This window comes from Stegostoma tigrinum, chromosome 23 (assembly GCF_030684315.1).
Source record: "Stegostoma tigrinum isolate sSteTig4 chromosome 23, sSteTig4.hap1, whole genome shotgun sequence".
Lineage (NCBI taxonomy): Eukaryota > Metazoa > Chordata > Chondrichthyes > Orectolobiformes > Stegostomatidae > Stegostoma > Stegostoma tigrinum.
In genome coordinates, this window is record NC_081376.1 from 525327 (window position 1) to 549400 (window position 24074).

At 41.1% G+C, this 24074-nt stretch overlaps 1 protein-coding gene across 4 annotated transcripts in view; it reads right to left on the reverse strand.

Annotated features, from left to right (window-relative positions):
- LOC125462238 (protein tweety homolog 3-like) overlaps positions 1-24074 on the reverse strand; it is a 233174-nt gene that overhangs the window by 64010 nt on the left and 145090 nt on the right. For all 4 annotated transcript variants that reach the window (XM_048552027.2, XM_048552028.2, XM_048552026.2 and 1 more), the window contains exons 6-7: positions 23338-23410; positions 9381-9456 (exon numbers count right to left, since the gene is read on the reverse strand). In XM_048552027.2, coding sequence (XP_048407984.1) covers positions 9381-9456; positions 23338-23410 — 149 coding nt within the window. The remainder of the gene's footprint in view (positions 1-9380; positions 9457-23337; positions 23411-24074) is intronic.

Genomic DNA, 24074 nt, shown 5'->3' on the forward strand with positions numbered 1-24074 from the left:
CATAACCTACAAAAAGAGGCAGACATAGCTTGGGCCCATGCGGCTACCCATGGCCACCCCCCTTGTCTGTAGGAAGTGGGTGGAATTGAAAGAGAAGTTGTGGAGGGTGAGGATAAGTTCAGTTAAGCGGATGAACTCCACTTCCTCCAGAACTTCCAATTCCCCGGTCCCCAACACCTCATCTTTACCATGGACATCCAGTCCCTATACACCAGCATTCCTTATACAGATGGCCTAAAGGCCCTCTGCTTCTTCCTCTCCCACAGGTCCAATCAGTCCCCCTCTACTGACACCCTCATCTGCATAGCCGAACTTGTCCTCACCCATCAACAACTTCTCTTTTAATTCCTCCCCATTCCTACAGACAAAGCGGGTGGCCATGGGGACCCAAATGGGCCCAAGCTATGCAAGATGACGTGTGAAAATTCAGGATATTTTGAAAAATTTAGATATGGACAATTAGCACTCCATTTCTAAGAAAAACAAATCTCTGAGAATATTTTTTATCAGTATTCACACAGGAAAAAGATAATGTTGTTGAGGAGAATACTGAGATACAGGCTATTAGACAAGACGGGATTGAGGTTCACAAGGAGGAGACGTTAGCAATTCTGGAAGGTGTGAAAATAGATAAGTCCCCTGGGCCGATGGGATTTATCCTAGGATTCTCTGGGAAGCTAGGGAGGAGATTGCAGAGCCTTTGGCTTTGATCTTTATGTCATCACTATCTTCAAGAATAGTGCCAGAAGACTGGAGGATCGCAAATGTTGACCCCTTGTTCAACAAGGGGAGGAAGGACAATCCTGGTAATTACAGGCCAGTGAGCCTTACTTCAGTTGTGAGTAAAGTGTTGGAAAGGATTAAGAGATAGGATTTATAATCATCTAGAAAGGTATAATTTGACTAGGGATAGTCAACAAGGTTTTGAGAAGGTTAGGTCATGCCTCACAAACCTTATTGAGTTCTTTGAGAAGATGACTAAACAGGTGGATGAGGGTAAAGCGGTTGATGTGGTGTATATGGATTTCAGTAAAGCGTTTGCTAAGGTTCCCCACGGTAGGCTGTTGCAGAAAATACGGAGTCATGGGACTGAGGGTGATTTAACGGTTTGGATCAAAAATTGGCTACTTGGAAGAAGACAGAGAGTGGTGGTTGATGGGAAATGTTCATCCTGGAGTTCAGTTACTAGTGGTATACCGCAAGGATCTGTTTTGGGGCCACTGCTGTTTGTCATTTTTATAAATGACCTGGATGAGGGCCTAGAAGGACAGGTTAGTAAATTTGTGGATGATACTAAAGTCGATGGAGTTGTGGGTAGTGCGGAAGGATGTTGCAGGTTATGGAGGGACATAGACAAGCTGCAGAGATGGGCTGAGAGGTGGCAAATGGAGTTTAATGTGGAAAAGTGTGAGGTAATTCACTTTGGAAGGAATAACAAGAAGAGTGTGTGCTGGGTTAATGGTAAGACTCTTGGTAGTGTGGATGAGCAGAGAGATCTCAGTGTCCATGTGCAAGGATCCCTGAAAGTTGCCACCCAGGTTGATAGGGTTGTTAAAACAATATACGGTGTGTTAGGTTTTCTTGGTAGAGGGATTGAGTTTCGGAGCCATGAGAGCATGTTGCAGCTGTACAAAGCTCTGGTGGGGCCACACTTGGGAGTATTGCGCACAGTTCTGGTCGCTGCTTTATCGGAAGGATGTGGAAGCATTGGAAAAGGTGCAGAGGAGATTTCCAGGATGTTGCCTGGTATGGACGGAAGGTCTTACGAGGAAAGGCTGAGGGACTTCAGGCTGCTTTCATTTGAGAGGTTAAGAGGTGACCTAATAGAGACATACAAGATGATCAGAGGATTAGATAGGGTGGACAGTAAGAGCCTTTTTCCTCAGATGGAGATGGCTAGATTTAAATTGAGGGATGATAATATAGGACAGATGTCAGAGGTAGATTCTTTACTCAGAGAGTAGTAAGGGTGTTGAATGCCCTGCCTGCAACAGTAGTAGGCTCGCCAGGTTTAAGGGCATTTAAATAGTCATTGGATAAACACATGGACAATAGTGGAATAGTGTAGGTTAGATGGGCTTCAGTTTGGCTTCACAGGTTGGCGCAACATCGAGGGCCAAAGGGCCTGTACTGCGCCGCAGTGTTCTATGTTCTAAGCTCTTGTCCACAAAAGTTGAACTATTCATATTTCAAAAATCAGACTGGCAATCTGATAAAAAAAGGCAACGAAAAGCAATTTACATAATAAGATTAATAATGAGCAATTAATGGTAAAAGCTTCCAACAAAGAATGCAAAGTCAACCTCAACTGCAGAATAGACTTAAATTGGTTCAAAAGAATGCACTTACAATTTGAAGACATTTATGCTCCAAGTAGAAGGATGGAAATAGTACTCATGAATTAATGGTTTTAAAATATTCAATAATAACATTTAGAATTAAACAAGGCCCCAGTTAACCACATTTTATCTTGTCATGCCTTTTTGAATTGGGTATTTGTAATAAGATCATGAATGTCGAAATATACTGATTTATATCTGCAAGATGTTTTGATTGAGCACTTCGGCAGTTCTCTTCCTGTCTGTGGAAAATGATAATGTTTCATTAAGGGCATATCAAATCAATTAAAGATATGATTTGATCATACATAATCACAGAGGAGGATCTATCACAGATCAGTAGGTAGAATATTTCATATTAGATTGCATTGATAACTACTTAATCTAAAACTACTACAATTTAGCAACAAACTTATCCACTTAAGCATTTAAGTCAGGGCTTCTCTGAATGCACACGCGCAAGCAAAAACGATGATTGAAAGCTAATATGTAGCTACTTAATTTTTGATTTCTCTAGATTTAACTTTTCACATGCTCTCCCAGCCAGTCTTCTACTTTCCAATTTTGAAAATCTTTAACTCCTGAAACCCTGCCATCCATATCCCACAAGCCCCACCCACACGTCACCCACGTACCACATTAGTTCCCAGATAGTGGTAGAATTCCAGAATATACTTCATGGGAAGGTCGAACAAAGGACAGTACAGCACACAAATAGGCCCTTCAGTGAGCCAAGACTTCACCAACACATTATGCCTTTATAAACTGAAAATGTTTTGCCTCCACATGGTCCGATCTCCCCATTCCTCGCAGGAAAACTCAACATTTAGAAGGTACTCAGATGAGCGCCTAAAGTGTAACAACATACAAGACCATGCGCCTAGTGCTGGAAAGTGGGACAAGTGTAGAGTTAGAGCATTTTTGGCAGTAGAGTCTCAATGTCTCAAAGGGCCTCTTCTGTACTGTCTGGCTCTGTGATCCTATGGCTGCCAATGCCTCAGTTTCAAAATGCTCATGGTAACCAAAATTCTCAATGGTCTCTACCTCTCTAAATCTGTAACCTCATTTAATTACTTTCCTAGGTCCGTGTTCCTCCAACTATGGCCTCCTGCATATTCTAGATTCCATCTAATCTACTACTGCCAGCCATGTCTTCAGCTGACCAGAGCTTGAAGTGGAGTTCATTACCCACTTCACCTCTTTGCCCTCCTTAAAGCTGATTTCTTGAATGTCCTATGTTTGCTTATGTGACATAGTATCACTTTTTGATTGGTAATATTCCTCAGCACCTTATTTAGTATATTAAAGGTGCTACCTAAATGTATACAGTTTTTGCTCGAAGCAGTCTTGAAAGTAATCAAAATTAACTTCAAGTAAACCTCTAGGCATATGAATTTGAAGAAAAGAGATTATGAAGATAGGAGGGTAAAGTTGGCTGTGTGAACTGGGAAAATACAATCTGTACTACAGTAAAAGATTTGATGGTAGACAGGCAACGGCTAGTAATTAAAAAAATAAGAAATTTACAGGAGATCATATTTCTCCAAGGCACAGTAAAATTTCTGTCTCTTTCTCACTGTCACACACACACACACACACACACACACACACACACACACACACACACACATTATAAGCAAATGTACTCCTTACTTTTGTACCATAGCGATAGTCAAAGAATCATAAGACATCCACAACAAAGGAAAAAAACCCTTCAGCCCATCGTGTCCACACCAGTCAGAAAGAACCACCTATTCTAATGCCACAGCTTTGTACGCCTTGGTATCACAAGTGCAAGCCTCTACCACCCTTACAGGCAGAGCTCCAGGTACTCGCCAGACTCTGGGTGAAAAAGATCTTCACCAGATCTCCTCTAAAGTTTATCCCATTTGCCTTAAATCTTTTCCCCTGGTCACTGCTCTCTCTAATAAGGGGAAAAGTTTCTTCCTGTCTACCATATCTAGACATTGCAATCACATACCCTCTTAACCTTCTCTGCTCAAAGGAAAGCAACACCACTCTGTCCATATTCTCTTCATAACAAACTTTCCAGCCCAGGCAACATCCTGGTAAATCTCCTCTGCAGTGCTATCACAGTCCTCCTATAATGTAGATTCCAGAACAGCACACAATACTCTAGCTGCAGCCTATCCATCTGTCCTGATACTTTAAAGGACTGGCGTACATGATCACCAAGGTTCCTCTGATCCCTGCTGTTTCCCAGGGTCCTACCATTCATTATGTATTCCCTTGCTTTGTTTATCCTGCCTAAGTGCATCACTTCACATTTACCTGGGTTGAATTCAATATGCCAGTGATCAGTCCATCTGACGAGCACATCGATATCTTCTTACAGTCTAAGGCTATTGTCCTCACTGATTTTCACGCCACCAATTTTTAGACTGTCTGTGAACTAACAGATACTTTCAAGGTTAAATCATTTACATAAGCCACAAAACAGCAGGGGCCCCAACAGTGACCCCTGTGGAACCACACTGGGCAGATGTCCAATCAGAAAACACCTCTCAACCAAATACCTCTGCTTCCTGCCACTCAGCCAAATTAGGATCCAATCTGCCAACTTTCCTTGGATTCTATGGGCTCTGAACTTTGCCAGACACCCACATGGGACCTAATCAAAAGTCTCGTCGAAGTCCAAGTCAATTATGTCAAAAGGCCTCATCTGCACACATGGTCATCTCTTAGAAAAACTCAATCCAGTTGGTCAGACATGGCCTCCCCGCAACAGAACTGACTGTTCCTGATTAATCCTTCACCTGTATAAAAGCCCCCTGCACATATGTACGGATAGACAAAGCTAAAAACTGTGTTACAGGCAGAGGAAAGGTTGTTTAATGGTCTCCATAATTCACTACTTCGCCTCACCAGGACACTCATCCTTGATCTTCCTTCTCCAGTTCTTCACTTGCTTGCATAGACATAGAAACATTTGATGATTTATTTATTTAGGTACTGTCACTTGCATTTTACAGTGAATAATATAGTAAAATACTCTTATAAAATCTCTGACTTGTTCATTAACAACCATAACTTGTCGTAACTAATGAGGGAAAAATAGATTTCAATAGGCTTGACTGCTTTTTACTGCAAAGAAAGGGACAGCTCCTTCCCTTCATCAGATATCTGATGCCTTCTCCCTCAAACGACAGACTCACGAGCAACTGAGCTACCCAGGAGCAATCACATTGTTATTGGCAGGCAGAAGCTCTGTCATCAATAACTGGTTGCAATATCACAAACCAATCAGCTGCTTGCTGTTGGCCAAAGCTCCATTCAAACTCAATCTTTGAATGTGGCTCATGTACTTCCTCAACTTCCTCATGGCTTCCTCCACCGCTTAAACAAACAGCTTTATTAACACACCTGACTCTTGCTTTTAAAAAACCGCAGCAATTGTTCAACAATCCCTCGCTGCTATATCAGTCCTTTTCCCATTTTTGACCACAATCAAAAAGATAAGAATAAAAAGATATGTTCACTAAGTAGGCAATTCAGAGGAGAAATTTCTTCACTCAGAGCGATAAATTCTTCAAATTCTAGTGCTATAGAAGCTCATTTAATATGTTAAAGACAAACACTGGAAGCTTCCTGAAAACTATTATCATAGGTATAATACACAAAGTTGCAGAGGTTGACGGTCATTCATGATTTCACTGAATGGTGCAACAAACTTGGCAGGCTGAATGGCCTACTCTTGTTACTATGTTCCTCCAAAGGCATTGCATGGTTAATTTGGAGACTAGACAAAAAAAGTTCAAAATGGAGTTCAACTGGCCATAATGAGCAGAATATTCAGAAACAAAAACAACAGGATGTTAGAAAATTGACAGTAGTTTTATTCACTGAAACAACATGTGAAATGAATACAATCCATCAGTCTAAGAGAAGAAGACTAAAGGGTGGGATATTATAACCATTAAGGAAAACAGCTAAGGGAAGGACAGGACTGGCAGCTTAATGTGTCATGGCACAGGTGCTTTAGGTCGGATTGAGGCAGGGGAAAGAGGGGAGGGAATTGCATTTTTGCTTAAGGCGAGTAACACAGCAGTAGTCAGAGATAAGTAACTGAGGGATCATCCAGAGACGCTTTGGGGATTGAGCTAAGAAATAAGAAGAGAATGGTGACGTTATTGGGCATCATATCAGAGGAACTGATATGTAGGGAGATTGCAGAGACTTGAAGGAGAAATAGGGTTGTCAGAGTGGGAGATTTCGATTTTCCTAACATAGACTGGGACTGCCAGAGTGTTAAAAGCTTAGATGGGATGGAATTTGTTAAATGTGTTCAGGAAAGTTTCCTCAAGTAGTATATAGAAGGTCCTATTTGGAAAGGAGCAAGACCCAAAGTGCTGGGAAACAGGACAGGACAGGTGACAAATGTGACAATTGGGGAGCACTTTGGGACAAGCGACCATAGCTCTATTAATTTTAAAACAGTTATGGAGAAGGACAAAACTAGTCCACAGGTTCAAGTTCTAAATTGAGGCAAGGTGAGTTTTGATGGAATTAAAGAAAAGCTTACAGGGGTTGATTGGAGTAGTTTGTTTGTAGGCAAAGGGACCTCTGGCAAGTGGGAGCCCCTTTAAAAGTGTGACAGCTAGAGTTCAAGGTCTATTTGTTCCTGTGAGGGTGAAGGGCAAGGTTGGCAGGAGTAGAGAACACTGGGTAACAAGAGATGTTGAGGATTTGACCCAGAAAAAAAGGAGGAAGCATGGCTGAGGAACAGGCTGTTGGGGTCAAGGGAATCCCTGGATGTATAAAGGGGATGCGAGAGTTTATTGCAAAAGGAAATCAAGAGGACGAAAAAAGAGTGTATGAGATCGCTTTGGCTGAGAAGATTGGGGTGACTCCAAAGATTCTTTAAGTATATTAAAGGAAAAAGAATAATGAGAGAGAGAACAGGACCTCTCAAAAACCAAAGACGACACGTATGAGTGGAAACGCAGGAGATGGTCGAGGTCATCAATGAATATTTCTTCTGTGTTTATTGTGGAGAAAGACATGACGACTTGGGAACGTTAATGGCGATATCGTGGAGACAGTCCATATCACAGTAAACGAGGCATTGGAAGTATTAGAATATATGAAGGTGGAAAAATTTCTTGGTCCTGATCAGATGTATCCAAAAACCCTGCAAGAGGCTAGGGAAAAAATTGCTGGGGCCCTAGCTGTTATATTTGCATCATTAGCCACAGGTGAGGTCCTGGGAGACTGGGGAATAATGAATGTTGAGCCCTTATTCAAGAAGAGCTGCGAAGAAAAACCTGGGAATTACAGACCAGTAAACTAAACATCTGTAGGGGGTAAGTTATTTGAGACGATTCTGAGGGATAAGATATACATGCATTTAGAAAGACAGGGTTTGATTCGGAGTAGTCAGGTGGCTTCGTGTGTGGGAGATCATGCCTCACAAATTTATAAGAGTTCTTCGATGAAATGACCAGGAGGATTGATGAGGGCAGGGTGGTAGACGTGGTCTATATCTATTTCAGTAAGGCCTTTGATGGCATTCCACATGGTAAGCTGCTCTGGAAGGTTAGATCGCATGGAATCCAGGGAGAGTTGGCAAACTGAATACACAACTGGCTTGATGGTAGGAAGCAGAGGGTAATAGTGGACAGATGCCTGTCGGACTGGAGACCTGTGACTAGTGGTATGTCTCAGGGGTTGGTGCTGGGCCCATTGCTGTTTGTTGTCTATATCAATGATTTGAACGAGAATGTACGAGGCATGATTTGTAATTTTGCGGATGATGCTAAAATAGGCCATATTGTGGGCAGTGAGAAAGATTATCAGAAATTGCAGCAGGATCTTGATCAGCTGGGAAGTGAGCTGAGAAATGGCAACTGCCGTTTAATATAGGCAAGTGTGTGGTTTTGCATTTTGGAAAATCAAATCAAGGTAGGACTTACGTGGTGAATGGTAAGGTCTTAAGGAGAGCAGTGGAACAGAGGGACTTTGAAGTTCAGGTGCATGGTTCTCTGCAAGTCGAGTAGACAAGACAGTAAAGAAGGCTTTTGGCATGCTGGCCTTCATTAGTCAGGGCACTGGGTGTAGAAGTTGGGAAGTCATGTTACAGTTGTACAGGACATTGGTAAGGCCGCACTTGGAATTATTGTGTTCAATTTTGGTCACCTTGAGAGAGAAAGGATGTTATTAAACTGGAAAGAGTGCAGAAAAAATTTACAAGGATGCTGCCAGGACTCAAGGGACTGAGTTATAGGGAGACGTTGAATAAGCAATTACTTTTATCTTTACAGCATAAGAGACTTTAGGGGGGTTCTTAAAAAAGTGTGTAAGATCATGAGAGTGGATAGGATGAATGCACTGTCTTTTTCTCAGGAGTTGTGGAATCAAGGACTAGAGGGCATCTGTTTAAGCTGAGAGGGGAAAGAATACATGGGAACCTGAGGAGCAACTTTTCTTTTTAAACACAGAGGATGGTACACACAAAGAACGAGCAGAAGTGGTTGAAGCGGGTACATTAACAACATTTAAAAGCCATGTGGATGATTACATGGATACGAAAGGTTGAGAAGAATATGGGCCAAATGCAGGGAAACAGGACCAGCATGATTGGACATGTTAGTCGGCATGGACCCATTGGCCAAAGGGCCTGTCTCCATGCTGTAGGACTCAATAGCTCTGTGACTCTATAAATCTGAAGCAGTAGCAACCCATTTAAAAACAATTTAAAAATTGCAAGCCTGAAGAATACTTTTACTCTTGCTGTGTTGTAAGAAATGCACGAGAGTTGAGATGCTTAAATTTCATTAATTAAGATATTTCTCACTAATGAGCTCCTGGACTATGGTACATCGAGCTATTTCCGAATCACCTTGGTTATAAATAATCTTCAAATTATATGCCATGATCCACGCTCTTTGTTCCAAGCCTATTATTACTACATGATTTATTTTGCTAGTGGTGCAGCAAGTCATCACCAAAGCCTCCATATTTTACAGTTTAATTCAAAGTGATGTATTTCTTATTTGTGAGTACAGTTTAAAGACAACATACCTTTAGCAATAAGACCATGTTTATCTGCCATTTTGGAGATATATGCTTCAGGAGACACACAGAAGTCACTAGAACCCTAGCCGAGAGATGAAAGCATAAGGTTAATAACATGGAACTACAGAATAATCAATAAAAACAGTGCAAAATTAGTCAGGTTTGGGCCAAGGGCATGACTGTATTTATTGCCAACATAGTCAGGTACTGAAACCACAGTCCAGAAGTCTACAGCAACGTAGGAATGTAAAAATATAATGACCTGGCCACAAAATCAGCAGAAATTAACCATAAGATCAAAAAACTTAGGAGTATGCCATTTGACCCTGAAAGCCTGCCTCAGCATTCAATACAATCAAGACTGATCTGACTGCCCACTTTCCTGCTTGCTTCACATAATTCTCAGCTCTCTTGCTGATCAAAAGTCTGTCTAACTTTGGCGAATGTATATTTAATAACCAAACCTTTGCTGCTTGCTATAGAAGTAAATTCCGAAGGCTAAAGACCCTGAGAAAAAAAAACTTTTTATTACTGCCTTGCATTGGCAACTCCTTATTTTTAAACTGTACTTCTACTTCTAGATTCCCCTAAGAGAGGAATATCCTTTCAGTATCCACTCTGTCAAGGTTACGGAGAATCTTACATTGCCAAAAAAGGTTACCTACTACATTCCAAGGAATCTAGGACCAGTCTTTCCTCATAAGACAATCCTTTCAACCCAGGAAGCAATCCAGTGAATCATTTCTCAACTGTTTGCAATGCAAGTATACCTATCTGTAAGTGAGGATCTGGCCAAAACTAAATAGTACTTAGATACACTCTCAACTGAATTTTGGAATTCAGCTGAAGCAAGACTTCCATACTTTTCTCGATCACTCTCCATCTATTATAGGCCAACATTCCATTTGCCTTGATTATTCCTTGTTGTGCCTTCACAACTTTGTCATTCATGTACCCAGGTGAACCTTAAGTGGTGCTGCCAAAATACCATGAACACATCTCCTGCCTCATGAGAGAACTGAACATCCTGGACCAGTGCTATACAATAAAAGATGTCTACTACTCCATCCCCCATTCAGACTTCTAAAAAACAGATCACAATGTTGTGTTCATCCTCCTTGCTTACAAGCAGAAGCTGAAATGGGAGAATTCTTCATAGAAAGTAGTACAATCCTTCTCTCCGACTGCCTGGAATTGATGGACTGGACAGTATTCAAGAAATCAGTGGAAAGGCTAAATGTGCACTCCACCACCATCATGGACTATTTTAGCAAGTGCATGGAGGACTGCGTGTCAAAGAAGTTAATCTGGATGTTCCCCAACTGTAAATCTTAGATGAACCAGGAAATCCACCTCCTACTGAAGACTAGACGTGCAGCATTCAAGTCAGATAACCCCAGACCTACACAGGAAATCCAGATACGACCTCCGCAAAGCCATCAGAGATGCCAAGAGGCAGTACTGGACCAAGTTAGAGGTCCAAACCAACCATACAGACTCTTGTGGCAAGGCCTACACAACATAAGTGGATACAAAATGAATTAGAGCAAGTTAGTGGACAAAAACCCAACTGTGTTAAACCCCTCTTGGCCCTGATGCCCTCAATGCCTTCCATGTTTGGTTTAAGCAGAATGCCAGTGGCAGCCCTGGACACACCTGTTCCCTCTGTCACTGCTGCAGATGTCAGTTCAGTCTTCTTGAGGAAAGTGACAGGCTCTGACAGAGTACCCAGCCATGCACTTAGATCCTGTATGGACCTGCTGGAGGAGGTATTCATTGACATCTTCAGCCTCTCCCTCCTACAAGCCAAAGTCCCCACCTGCTTCAAAAAGACCACCATCATCTCGGTACCAAAGATAGCACATGAAAACATGCCTTAATGACTATAGCCCAGTGGCTCTGACCTCCATTATCATCAAGTGCTTTGAGAGGCTGGTCATGGCCCTCATGAACTTTAGCATCCTAGCCAACCTGGACCACTTCCAATTTGCCTACTGATTTAATAGGTCCACAGTGGAAGCCACTGCCCTATCCGTACATTCATCCCTGGAACATCTGGACAATGCGGAAATATACGTCAGACTCCTACTCATTGACTACTACTCCACCCTCCAGACTAATCTCAAAACTCTGAGACCTAGGTCTCAGCTCGGCTTGGCAAATGGATCCTCAGCTTCCTGACCCACAGACTGCAATCAGTGAAGATAGACAACAGTACCTCCTCCACGTTTGACCTCAGTACTGGAGCTCCCCAGGGATGCGTGCTCAGCCCCTTACCTGCACTCCCTATACCTCAACTGCATAGCCAAATTCTGAACAAATGCCAAGTACAAATTTGCTGATGACACCGCCGTGGTAGGATAGATATCAAACAACAGTGGGTCAGAATACAGGAAGGAGAGAGGGCATTTGGTGTAATGATGCAATGATAACAACCTCTCTCTCATTGTCAGGAAAATGACAGGACTGATCGTTGATTTCAGGAAGTAAGGAGGAGGAAAAGGCCCCATCTACATCAACAAAGTGGAGGTTGAGAGGGTTGAGAGAGATGTTTCAAGGGATTTGGTGAGGCTAAGTAAGTGAGGACTGGCATGAGAGATGAAACAAAATACTACAGAATGTGAACTTTGGTAGAACAAACAGAAATATAGGATACGTCAATGGCAAGAGACTGGGAAATGGTCATATACAAAGGGTTCAGATTCCTCTAAATCGCTAAACATTAAGATACAGGTTCAGCACATAATAAGGAAGGCAAATGGCATTTGGTGTTTATTAAAACAAGATTTGAGGGTAGTAGTAAAGCACTGAAAACAAAAAATGCTGGCGACCACAGCAAGTGAAAGCAAGGTAACCTTTCAAGTCTGGATGACTCTTCATCAGAGCTGGTAACATGTAAAGTGTAGAGGGAGTAGCATTTACGTGATAGGTTGGGAGGGAAAGAGGGGTCGAGAGTTCAGAAATAGGGGACATTTTAAAATTAGGTGCCGTCCTTTTAGGGCAGACTTGAGGGGTATTCTTTCTGTCTGTGCTGTACAACTTTGGAACTCTCTGTTTTAGAAGGTGTTGAAGACAAGTGTTTGAATTGTTCGAAGGTAGAGGCAACTGGGTTCTCCAAACAAGAATCTAAGGTTATTGCGGATAGTTGGGAATGAGATTTGGAACAGAAGCTGTTCAGCCATGATCTTATTAAATGTTGGAGCAGGTATATCTTCATTTGTTTATAAGAAAATACATAATTTCCGCATATATCCTGTCAAGACTCCACAGGCACATACACACTTCAATCAAGCCACGTCTCACTTTTCTTAATTCTGGCAGATACAAGCCTAGCTAATCCAAACTTCCTATTAAGGCAACTCACCCATTCCAGGTAGAAGTCGAGTGTACCTTCTCTAAACTACATCCAATACATTTACATCCATCCTTAAACAAAGTGACTAATATTGCATTCATTACTCCACAGCAAATGCCCTGTATAACTGAAACATGGCCTCCCTAACCTATGTATCCAATTTCGCTCACAATGAGCAATAACATTTCATTTGCTTTCCTAATTACTTGCTGTACCAGCATTCCAACCATATGTGATTCATGCACAATTTTTTATTCACGGAGAGAATGAGGGTGTCACTGGCTAGCATTTATTGTCCATCTCTAATTTTCCAGAGGGCAGCTAAGAGTCAACCACATTGCTGTGGGTCTGGAGTCACATGAGGGCCAGACCAGGTAAGGAATTTTCCTGCAGAAGGCTCCAGACCTGAAACGTTAGCTTTCCTGCTCATCTGATGCTGCCTAACCTGCTGTGTCAATCCAGCTCTACACATTCTTATCCCAGGTAAGGATGGCAGTTTTCTTCCCTAAAAGACATTAGTGAACCAGATGGGCTTTTACGACAATCAACAATGGATTCACGGTGATCATTAGATTCTTAATCTCAGATATTTATTGAATTCAAATTCTGCTATCTGCCACAACAGGATTCGAACCCGGGTCCCCAGAACATTATCTAAGTCTCTGGATTAATAGTCCAGCAATAATACCACTAGGCCATCACCTCCCGACATAAGCATACCAAGATTTCTCTACATCTCAGGTCTGCAATTTCTTACTGCCTAAATGAACATATTCACATCTTCTTACATTACACATCATTTGTCACTTCTGTGCCCACTCATTCAAACTATCTAATGTCCCAGTATAGTATCCTTATGTACTCTTCACGAACTACTAACTCACCTATCTTTGTGTCATCAAATGTCGTAAATGGATCTTTGATTCCTTCGCCAAATCATTTAAACTGTAAAAGATTGAGGTTCCAACACTGATCTCTGCTGCACACAGACATAAAAGCTCGCCAATCTGAAAAATGACCCATCCATGCTGTGACAATGCTGAACCTTTAAAAAGGTTATTTCGTCCTCGTTTTTTTCTGAAGACAGGTTGTAAAGGAGGTGGTTCTGAACAGTCTAGAGTGTAACAGTTTAACAATGGGAGTGGTGAGTTCTCCCAGTTCAGGTTTTTCTTCCTCAGTTTTTTCAGCTACAGTAGTCACAAGATGCTTTGACCAGCAGAAGTGTTGCAAGCTTCAGTAAAGGATTCTTTTGACTTTCTCTGAAATCTAATTCTGGATGTTGATCCTCCTGCTTGTGAATCTGCGCTTGAATTTACCTTTTCACCGAGGGGTGTGTTTATGGGATATCACTATTTGGAACAATTAATTAGTTAAGTTGCTGTATCAGGTCGATTAGGCTTTCCAATAGTTAAGTTACTCCAAATTCCGCTTTCTTTGGTTCATATTACAACTATAGTTTTTAAATAAATTTTGTTTTGCTTAACGTGAGTAGTTTTATCAGTTGCAATGCCCACTACATTTCCTGTTATGGGGTCACAGAGCCATTGAGCTACACAGCACGCAAACAGGCTTTTCGGTCCAACCAGTCCACACTGACCATAACCCCAAACTAAACTAGGCCCAATTGCCTGCATTTCACGCATGTTCCTCCAAACATTTCTTATTCGTGAACTTATCCAAATGTTTTTTAAACACTGTAGCTGTACCTGTGTCCATCCCTTCCTCTGGATGTTTATTCCCCACTCAAACCACTCTCCATACAAAAATGTTGCTCATGTCTTTTTTAAAATCGTTCTCCTCTCACTTTAAAAATATGCTTGCAAGTCTTGAGATGCCCACTTTAGGGAAAAGACATAGAAACATAGAAAGTCGGGGCAGGAGGCAGCCATTTGGCCCTTCATCACCATCATGGATTGGTACAACTCAAATCGCCCAATCCTGTTTTCTCCCCATAACCTTTGATCCCATTCGCCCTAAGTGCTATATGCAGCTACCTCTGGAATACATTCAATGTTTTGGCATCAATTACTTCCTGTGGTAAGGATTTCCACAGGCTCACCACTCTTTGGGTGAAGAAATGTTTCCTCATCTCCGTCTTGAATGGTATACCCTGAATTGTCAGACTATGACCCCTGGTTCTGGACATACCCACCATCAGGACCATCCTCTCTACATCTATCCTGTCCAGTCCTGTTAGAATTTCATAAGTCTCTATGAGATTCCCCCTCATTCATCTGAGCTCCAGCAAAAGTCAATGTCTCCTCATGTGTCAGTCCTGCCATCCCCAGAATCAGTCTGATCCACAGCACTCCCTCAAGAGCAAGAGCATCCTTCTTCAGAAAGAGACCAAAACTGCACACAACATTCCAGGTGTGGTCTCACCAAGACCCTGTATAACTGCAACAACACCTCCCTGCACCTGTATGCGAAACCTCTCACAATAAAGGCCAGCATACCATTTGCTTTCTTTAACACCTGCATACTTAGCTTCAGCAACTGTACCCCTCATGATTTTATAAACCTCTACAAAGTCACCTCTCAACCTCTTAACCTGTGTAAAAATCAAGCCTCTCCTTATTATTCAAACCCTCCATTCCCGGCAATATCATGGTAAATCTCTTCTGAACCCTCTCCAGCTTTATATTATCCTTCCCACAACAGAGTGACCAGAACAAGACACAACATTTCAGAAAGAATCTCACCAACTTCCTGTACAACCTTATAATAATGTCCTAACTCTCATACTCAAAGGTCTAAGCAATGAAGGCAAGCGTGCTAAACACCCTCTTAATCACTCCATCTACATGTGCTGCAAATTTCAAAGAATTATGTACCTGAACGCCAATCTTCCGTCCATGCCAATATTTTACTTTCTACATCCTAAAAATCTTAATTTTCCACAACAACCTTTCTGAAAATCTAGCTACAGTACATCCAGTGGTTCCCTATATCCACAGCAGATATTACTTCTTCAAAGAACTCCAATAGATGGTTAATCATGAATTCCTCATTACAAAACCATATTGACTCAGCCTGATTACCTTGAATTTTTCTAAGTGGCCTGTTATAACTTTTCTAAAATTAACTTCTAACATTTTCCATCTGGCAGATGTTAAACTAACCAGCCTGCAGTCTCTTGCTTTCTGTCTCCTGGTTTGAATAAACGAGTTACATATGCTATGCTCCAATTTAACGGAAACATCCATGATTCTTGCAATGCTGGGAAAGTACAAGAATGCATCAGCTATTTAACCAACCCTTTCTTTTAAAAAAAAGGCCCTCAGACAAGGCCCATCAGGACTCAGGGATAAACCATAAAACTACAAGCAGTCAGTTTACCCTGAGTGGTAGAGATGTTACTGGAAGAAATTGGAGAGACAGCAATTAATCAAGAACAATCAGCACGGTTATATCAAGGGAAGGTCATGCCTGACCAAGCTGATCGAATTCTCTGGAAACATAACCAGGTGTGTCAGTGAGGGCAGTGTTTTTAAATGTAGCCTACGTGGACTGTTGCAAGACTTTTGACAAGGTCCCACAAGAACTGACGGCAAAGTTCAGAGCCCGTGGGATTCAAGGGAATACGGCTAATTAGATCCAGAATGGGCACAGTGGCAGGAAGCAGGTGGTGATCATGGAATGGTATTTCTGTGATTGGAAGCCTGTGTCTAGTATGGTTCTACAAGGATCAGTGTTGAGCCCCTACTGCTTGTGATATACATAAATGACTTAGACTTGAATGTAGGAAGGTTGAACAGCAAGTTCACAGATGATATGAGAATTGATGGGTGATAAATAGTGAGGAGGTTAGGCTAAGTTTACAAGGGGATACAGGGGGCTGGTCAGATAGGCTGATCAATGGCAAACAGAATTCAATGTGTCTCAATTGCTAAACTTGGGCAGAACAAACAAGGAAACGGAATGCATGACGAATGGTAGTGTAAAAGTCCACTAGTCCTTTAAGGGAGAGGGGCAAGTAGATAAGGGAGTCAAGGCAGCATATGAAATACTTGCCAGTATTAAGGCAGCAAAGTTACGCTGGTATTAAATGTTCGTTAGGTAACAGTTAAGAATACTGTGTGCATTTTTAGAATTCACATATAGGAGGGATGTGACAGCACTGCACAGAGTGTTGAAGAGATTTACCCAGATGTTGCCTGGGCTGCACATTTGCAGTTGCAGTTATGAAGAGAGATTGGGACAGAGAAAAATGAGACGCCACTTGATTGAGATGTATAAAATTAAAAAGAGCATAGATAGGTTGGCAGAAAGGCACTTTTCTCCTTGGTAGAGGGATCAATGGCTGGGGTACATATTTAGGGTAAAGGTCAGGAAGTTTAAAGTGGACTTGAAGACTTTTATTTTTGGTGGTGGGAATCTGGAACTTCCTGTCTGTAAGGGCAGTAGTGGCAGAAAAACTCATAACATTTAAGAAGTATTTAGATGCGCACTTGCTATGACTAGCTATACCAGACTATGGATCAAGTGCAGGGAAATGGAATTAGAACAAGTCGGTGCTTGTTATTGACTGACACATATTCAGTGGGCTAAAATGCCTTTCCTCTTTTCCACAGAACTCCATGACTCAAAGACGTGTCAGCTTCCAGCTCAGTAAGACTTCCCTGGTTATTACAATTTGTAATCTGAAGTAACCTTTTATGCTCTACCTTATCAATGCCTTTTGGGAATGCAAATACATCACATCTACCAATTCCCTCTTACCTGGAGGATCCGTTACATATGTTTAATTAATAATTTCAATCTCACTAAACATCCAGGGTAGCAACATGAGGGGTTCTTGTAGCACAGTAGCACAATTTCACCTTCTCCAGCGGAGTCTAATAACATCTCTGACTAGGTTGAATCAATGGTGGAAAACTGAAACAAACACAGAAACCGCTGGAGAAACTCAACAGGTCTGGCAGCATTTGAGAAGACAGAAACAGAGTTAATATTGAGAGTCTACTCCGGCAGTCTCTGTGCTTGTTTGTGACGGGTGATATATATTGACAGGATTAACCAACTTGGCAAGGGCAGTAGCCTCGAGGGAAGGCTCACTGAGTATATGAGGGATTGCTTATTAAAGCAACATGTCATTGAGTCAACTGGAGAACTGGCTATTTTAGATTTGGTGTTATGTAACAAGGAAAGATTGATCAGGGTTTGCTAGGGATAGCTCGAGTTTCAAATTCAGGTTGAAAGAGTGAAGACAGGGTCATACTGTAGAATCTTAGTGTTGGGCCAAGTTAATTATCCAAGCTGAGGACTGAGTTGGCCCTAGTGGACTGGGCTAAAATATTAAACAGCAGGACAGTTGAAGAACAGTGGCAAATACTCAGGGAGATACTAAATACCTCTTAATTAAAGTATATTCCTGAGGAGAAGAAGAAGAAGAATTGAAAAAAGGAGGAAAATAATCCATTGTTTAATAAAGAAGTCGAGGATAACAAATGAAAAAAAACCAGGGCATTTCATACTGCAAAAGTTAGTGGCATTCTGGAGGACTGAGAGAATTTTAAACATCACTAGGAATTACTAAAAACAATATTAAAAGAGCTAAGATAAGCTACAAAAAGAAACTAGGAAAAACGACAAGCACTGTTACCAAACCTGGTTTTTAAGTATATATATGGAATGGAATAGTGGAAGTAAAAACTGGCTCTTTAGAGAATGAAAACAGCAAGGTAATAATAGGGAAGTCAGAAATGGCAGGGGCACTGAACGAATATCTTGTCTCTGTTCTCACTTGGTAGAAGACAATAATTTCTTTCCAAAGGCTGCAATTACTACAGAGGAACTTGATGAAAATAATATAACTAGGGTGAAGGTATTAACTAAACTGATGGGATTAAAAGCAAATAAGTCTCCGAGGCCTGACGGTGTGCACAACACCCTAAGGTATTAAAGGAGGTGGCAGCAAAGAAAGCGGAAGCATTAGTTATGACATTTCAAATTTCCCTGGACTCTGGAAATGTACCAGTGGTTTGGAAATACACTAATGTGACACCCTTATTCAAAAAAGGAACTGGCAATAAATGGGAAACTACAGACCAGTTAGTTTGACCTCTGTAGTGGGGATGTTGCTGGAGTCCAAAATAAAGAAGAAGATTACTGAATCCTTGGGAAAACAAAGCTCAATTCACTAGTGTCAGCACGATTTCACAAAGGGCAAGTTGTGCTTAACAAACTTGCTGGAGTTCTTAGAGGATGTAACCAGTAAGGTGAAAACTGGGATCTGGTGGATGTGGTATATCTAGACTTCCACAAGGCATGTGACAAGTTGCCACGTAGAAGACTGATTCAGAAGGATAAGTCACAAGGGGTTGAGATAGAGAAATGACTTGAACAGAGGACTAGCTGACTGACAGGAAGCAGGTGGTTGGGATAAATGGGTCCTTTTCTAGGTTGTGAACTGCAACTAGTGAGGTTCCACAAAGTTCTTGGATGCCAACTATTTACAATCTATAAAAGTGATCTGCAAGCAGAGACAGAGTGTAACATAGCAAAATTTGTAGATGATGCTAAAATAGGTGGGAAAGCAGGCTATGATGAGGAGATAGAGAATTTACAGATAAATATTGATAGGCTAAGAACATGGGCCAGAATCTGGCAGATGGAGTTTAATGTGGATAAGTGAAAGGTTCTTCATTATCAACAGAAAAATAAAAAGGTAAAATTATTAATTAAATGGTAGCAGATTCAAAGTGCATCAGTGCAGAGGGATCTGGGTATCCTTGTCAATGAATTGTAGAAAGTGGGTATGCAAGCGTAGCATACAATAAGGAAGGCAAATAGTATCTGGGCATTTACTGCAAAAGAGATCATAAGAACTGTCGATGCTAGAGTCAGACATAAGACAATGTGGAGCTGGAGGAACACAGCAGGCCAGGCAGCATCAGAGGAGCAGGAAAGTTGACATTTCGAATCGGGATCCTTATTCATAAATGTGTTTGAGGAGCCGCAGAGAAAAATGTTTTTGGAGGATGTGAATGTTCTGTATGTAGCAGTTGTCGCAATCAGGGCCAAATTGAGATGGTCCAAATGTAGACTGCAGTTCATTTGGAAAGGTCTAGTTCTGTAGCCAATTACTGAGAAAGGAAATGTGCCTGTAGTGGCTGGTTTGCTTCAGTATGTGGTTGAGCAGTTTCAGGGCCCAAGAGATGACCAGAGGGTTGCAGTAAGGGAGACATCCACTGAGGTCTTCCCAGAGGGAGCAGGATAACTTCTTCAAGGTAGGCATCTCTAGAAGAGGCTTCACAGTGGGTTTAAACTCACTCAGACATAGTAAGACCTGCCAGTGCTGGAGTCAGAGACAACACAGTGGGGAGCTGGAGGAACACAGCAGACCAGACAGCATCAGAGGAGCAGGAAAGCTGCATTTCAGGTCAGGATCCTTCTTCCTTCAAGAAGAGTGTAGGCTGTCTTTAACTAAGACTATTTCAAGTTAGAAACAGCAGTCAGTGCTAGAATTCAGAATACCCACATACGACAAAATTAAGGTAGGTTTCCCTTTACAAGAGGCAAGAATAAGAACTCAAATTTGAAACGAAATTTGGAAAAGGGATCAAATGCTACATTTAGTCAGTTGCCACGTATTTGTGCCGCTAGAGAACATGCTGCAAAAACATCAGAAGGTAACCTGCATCAAGTTTTGGCCATCTTCAAGTACTGCTAGATTTAAATGGAACCTTTCGTGAATTTCCCAATGAGAAGTTGGGCAGCATGGCGGCTCAGTGGTTAGCACTGCTGCCTCACAGCACCAGGGCTCCGGGTTCGAGCCTATCCGCGGGCAACTGGCTGTGTGTGAACTTGGCACATTCTCCGCCAGGTGCTCCTGTTTCCTTCCAAAGTCCAAAGACGTGCAGGCTAGGTGAATTGGTCATGCTAAATTGCCTGTAGTGATGAGGGATGTGTAAGTTAGGTGGATTAGACATGAGAAAAGCAGAGTTACAGAGGTAGGAGATTGGGTCTGGGTGGGATGTGCTTCAGAGGGGCACTGCAGACTTGTCGGGCTGATTGGCCCGTATCCACATTGTAGTGTTTCAATGTCCTATATATGTTTAATTCAAAGAATACAGAGGGAAAAGGAGGAGAGATTGTTGGGGCTTACAGAATAAAAGAATGTGGGATATGGAAGGATATTCCTTAAATATCAAGAGACACTGGGAGAGAAAATTTCTGAGTCTGGAAGAAATGCTTTTTAAATGGCAGAGTGGAGGGACGGTGTGGAATCTTGTTGTTGGATGGCATGAACTCTGAAATAAAGTAACATGGGAAATCAAGGGTTGGAGAATGTAACTTTTCGGAATTGCATGTCAGGACAAAAGGAAAATGGGCAATGGGGGTTGATACTGAAAGGATGCAAGCAAAGTGATGGAAATTTCTTTGCAATAGTGAGGAGTTATTAAAAAAAAGTCTTGGCTTGTGCCACCATTAGACAAGGGGAGGTTCAGATTTGCAGAATAAAAAACAGAAGGAGAGAGGATTTTGCAGTCAGGAATTAGTAGGGCCCACTGTAATAACTAGATTCTGTTGATTCAGATATCAAAATTAATCAGTTATAGTTTGAACATTCATTTTCCTAGACAGAGATTTTTAAATCACCTCTCATAAGCATTGGAAAAAGCGTGTATTACCATGTGCATAATCACAATATCTACTACATGCTGAACATATACATGCATGCTCATCAGATCACATTACTGTTTAACTAAATATTGGGTAGTAAGGTAAATACCATGAAGTTTTAAAGAACAAAAATACTATTTAGTTCCTTGAATCTATGCCACAATCCAAGTGAATTTCACTGCCTTACTTTCAACTCATAATCCTCTGCCTTCCACCACTAAAACATTTTAATTTGACCTCAACTCGTACAATAATTTCTGCCTCAACTAGCTCTCGTAACAAGACTGTACCTAACCTCAGTGACAATCTCTGATTAGCAATTCTCCACTCAAAACTAACTTCAGAAAAATTCTTCACACAAGTGTTTATCAAGTTTCTTCATAGTACAATGCAACATGTATAACAAGATTAAGCAAACCAGTATCATTTTGAAATGCACATTGTAAACGAGATTTTCAGAAGTAAATTTTAAACACACATTGACTTGTATCATAAATGAAAGTAGTGGGATAAAGTTATGTCTTAAAAACAAGGGCAAAATAATTTAACAAGTGCAAATTCACGAAAATGTACATTTAGTTTGTTCACTGATTGCACCAAATGCTAAAGTTTATTCCAATATTGGAACATAGGAGGAATATTTCTAATCTGGAAATTGTTTCCACAAAATGTTAATGAATAAAAATGACGAGTGTCTCACCACTAGTAAATTTAAACAAACTAAATTACTAAACTTAAATTCAAATAGAAACTTCAAAACTCAACATTCAAGGTACTAAGACAGGTGTGGCAGGTGGGGCTTGAACCAGGACCTACTGGTCCAGAAGCAGGAACATGACCATTGCACCACAAACCCCCTTTATGACACTGGACTGAACTAATAATTGCCAAGATTTAGACAATTGCTGACTGAAAGAAAATTGAATTAATATCAGCGCACAAATGAAAAAACTGTTCCAATATCACATATGTTTATTTAGTGCGTTCTCAGTCAAAGACAGACAAACAAAGGAAAGAGGTCAAGTATCTTAAGTTATGTGCACTATTATTCCATCGGGATTTACTGGTATCATTTTGATCGCTGTGAAAACTTTGTACATGTGCCTTACACATTAATAACTGCAATAAAACATCCCAAGATGCTTCACAAGAACATCTGGGTGGAATCTGCACATTCTCCCCATGTCCGCATGGGTTTCCACCAGGTGTTACGGTTTCCTCTCACAGTCTAAAGATGTGCAGGCGAGGTGGATTGGCCATGCTAAATTGCCCATGGAGTTCAGGGATGTGTAGATTAGGGGTTGGGACAGGGTAGGATGTTCTGAGAGTCGGTGTGGACTTGTTGGGCCAAAGGGCCTATTTCCACACTGGGATTCTATGATTCTATGGATTCTATGAAGAATATTAAAACAAAGCATCACACAATGCCACAACAGGAGCATAAGGTCAGATGACCAGAAGTTTGGTCAAAGAGGTACATTTTAAAGCATGTCTTAAAGGTAGAGAAGCTGAGTGGGGTGGAGAGGGTAGTAGAGATCAGGGACATGGCAGATATGGTTATCAATGGTGCAGTAATTAAGCTCAGGATACATTAGTCCAGATCAAGGAGAGAGCAGATGACTTGAAGGTGGGGGGGAATGGAGGAGATTACAAAGACGGGCAGGCCATGGAAGTTTTGAAAGCAAGGATCAGAATTTAGAGTGAAGATATTGCTTCAGTGGGAGACAATATCAGTCAGCAAACACAGAAGTAATAGAAAAACAAGACCTGCTTCAAGTCAAGATATGGGCAATACTAGCTCAACATGAAGTTCAACAGAGTGCTTTTGGGAAGACCATTCAGTTAGCAAAATAATCATTACTAGAACCATAGTACAATCTTTGTAAAAGTCTGTCTGGTCTGCAGGAGGAATTCTATAATCAGCATCATGTTTGCTAGTTATCCATACCATCAGTAATCACAAGTAAATGAAAAACTCACCACTGACACTGCCAGTTCCAGACCAAGTGAACTCCAGCTGATAATCAAAGTCAGCACTCCCAGCAGAGCCGCACTATTTTTACAGAAAAGACAGAGCGAAACAGACAATCATGGTTAAAGAAAACTATACTAATTATTGCACAGTAACATCTTACAAATATGAGTGGTCATACTTTACATTAATCCTCCTTCAGTCTGGTAGGAAAAATTAAGCTCTGTTTAAATGGATTCAATATCATCAACCCAAATAAAATTACTGTTTCATTTAATATTCCAGATTCTTCTCTTTAACCAAAGTATAATGTATGATTTTTTTCAATTTCAAACATGATCAAAAATGATAACTATTTAATGGCATTGAAAATTTTGATAGGTTATATATAAATGGATTGATTGATTACTTAAAAAAAAAATCAAAAATTCGAATCATCTCGATTTCTGAACTGGCAGGCAGGCAATTTGACATAATCCAACAGTGTTGTCTATTAACCTCTTAAAACTCTATTCAAAATGCCAAAGTAAGACAATAATACTCTAACAAATTGCTAATATTTCCTTCAGACTGACAGCTTGAAGTGAAATAATTGATTGTAATAAGGAAGTGCATCATCAAAAATAATCCAGTGTACTGCAACAGCTTAAATGGCTGTCGCTTTGTATACAGACGTGGAAATTGTTGTCGGCAATCTGCACAATGAAGCAATAGGACACTTGAGAATCCAGATGTCAGCTATTTT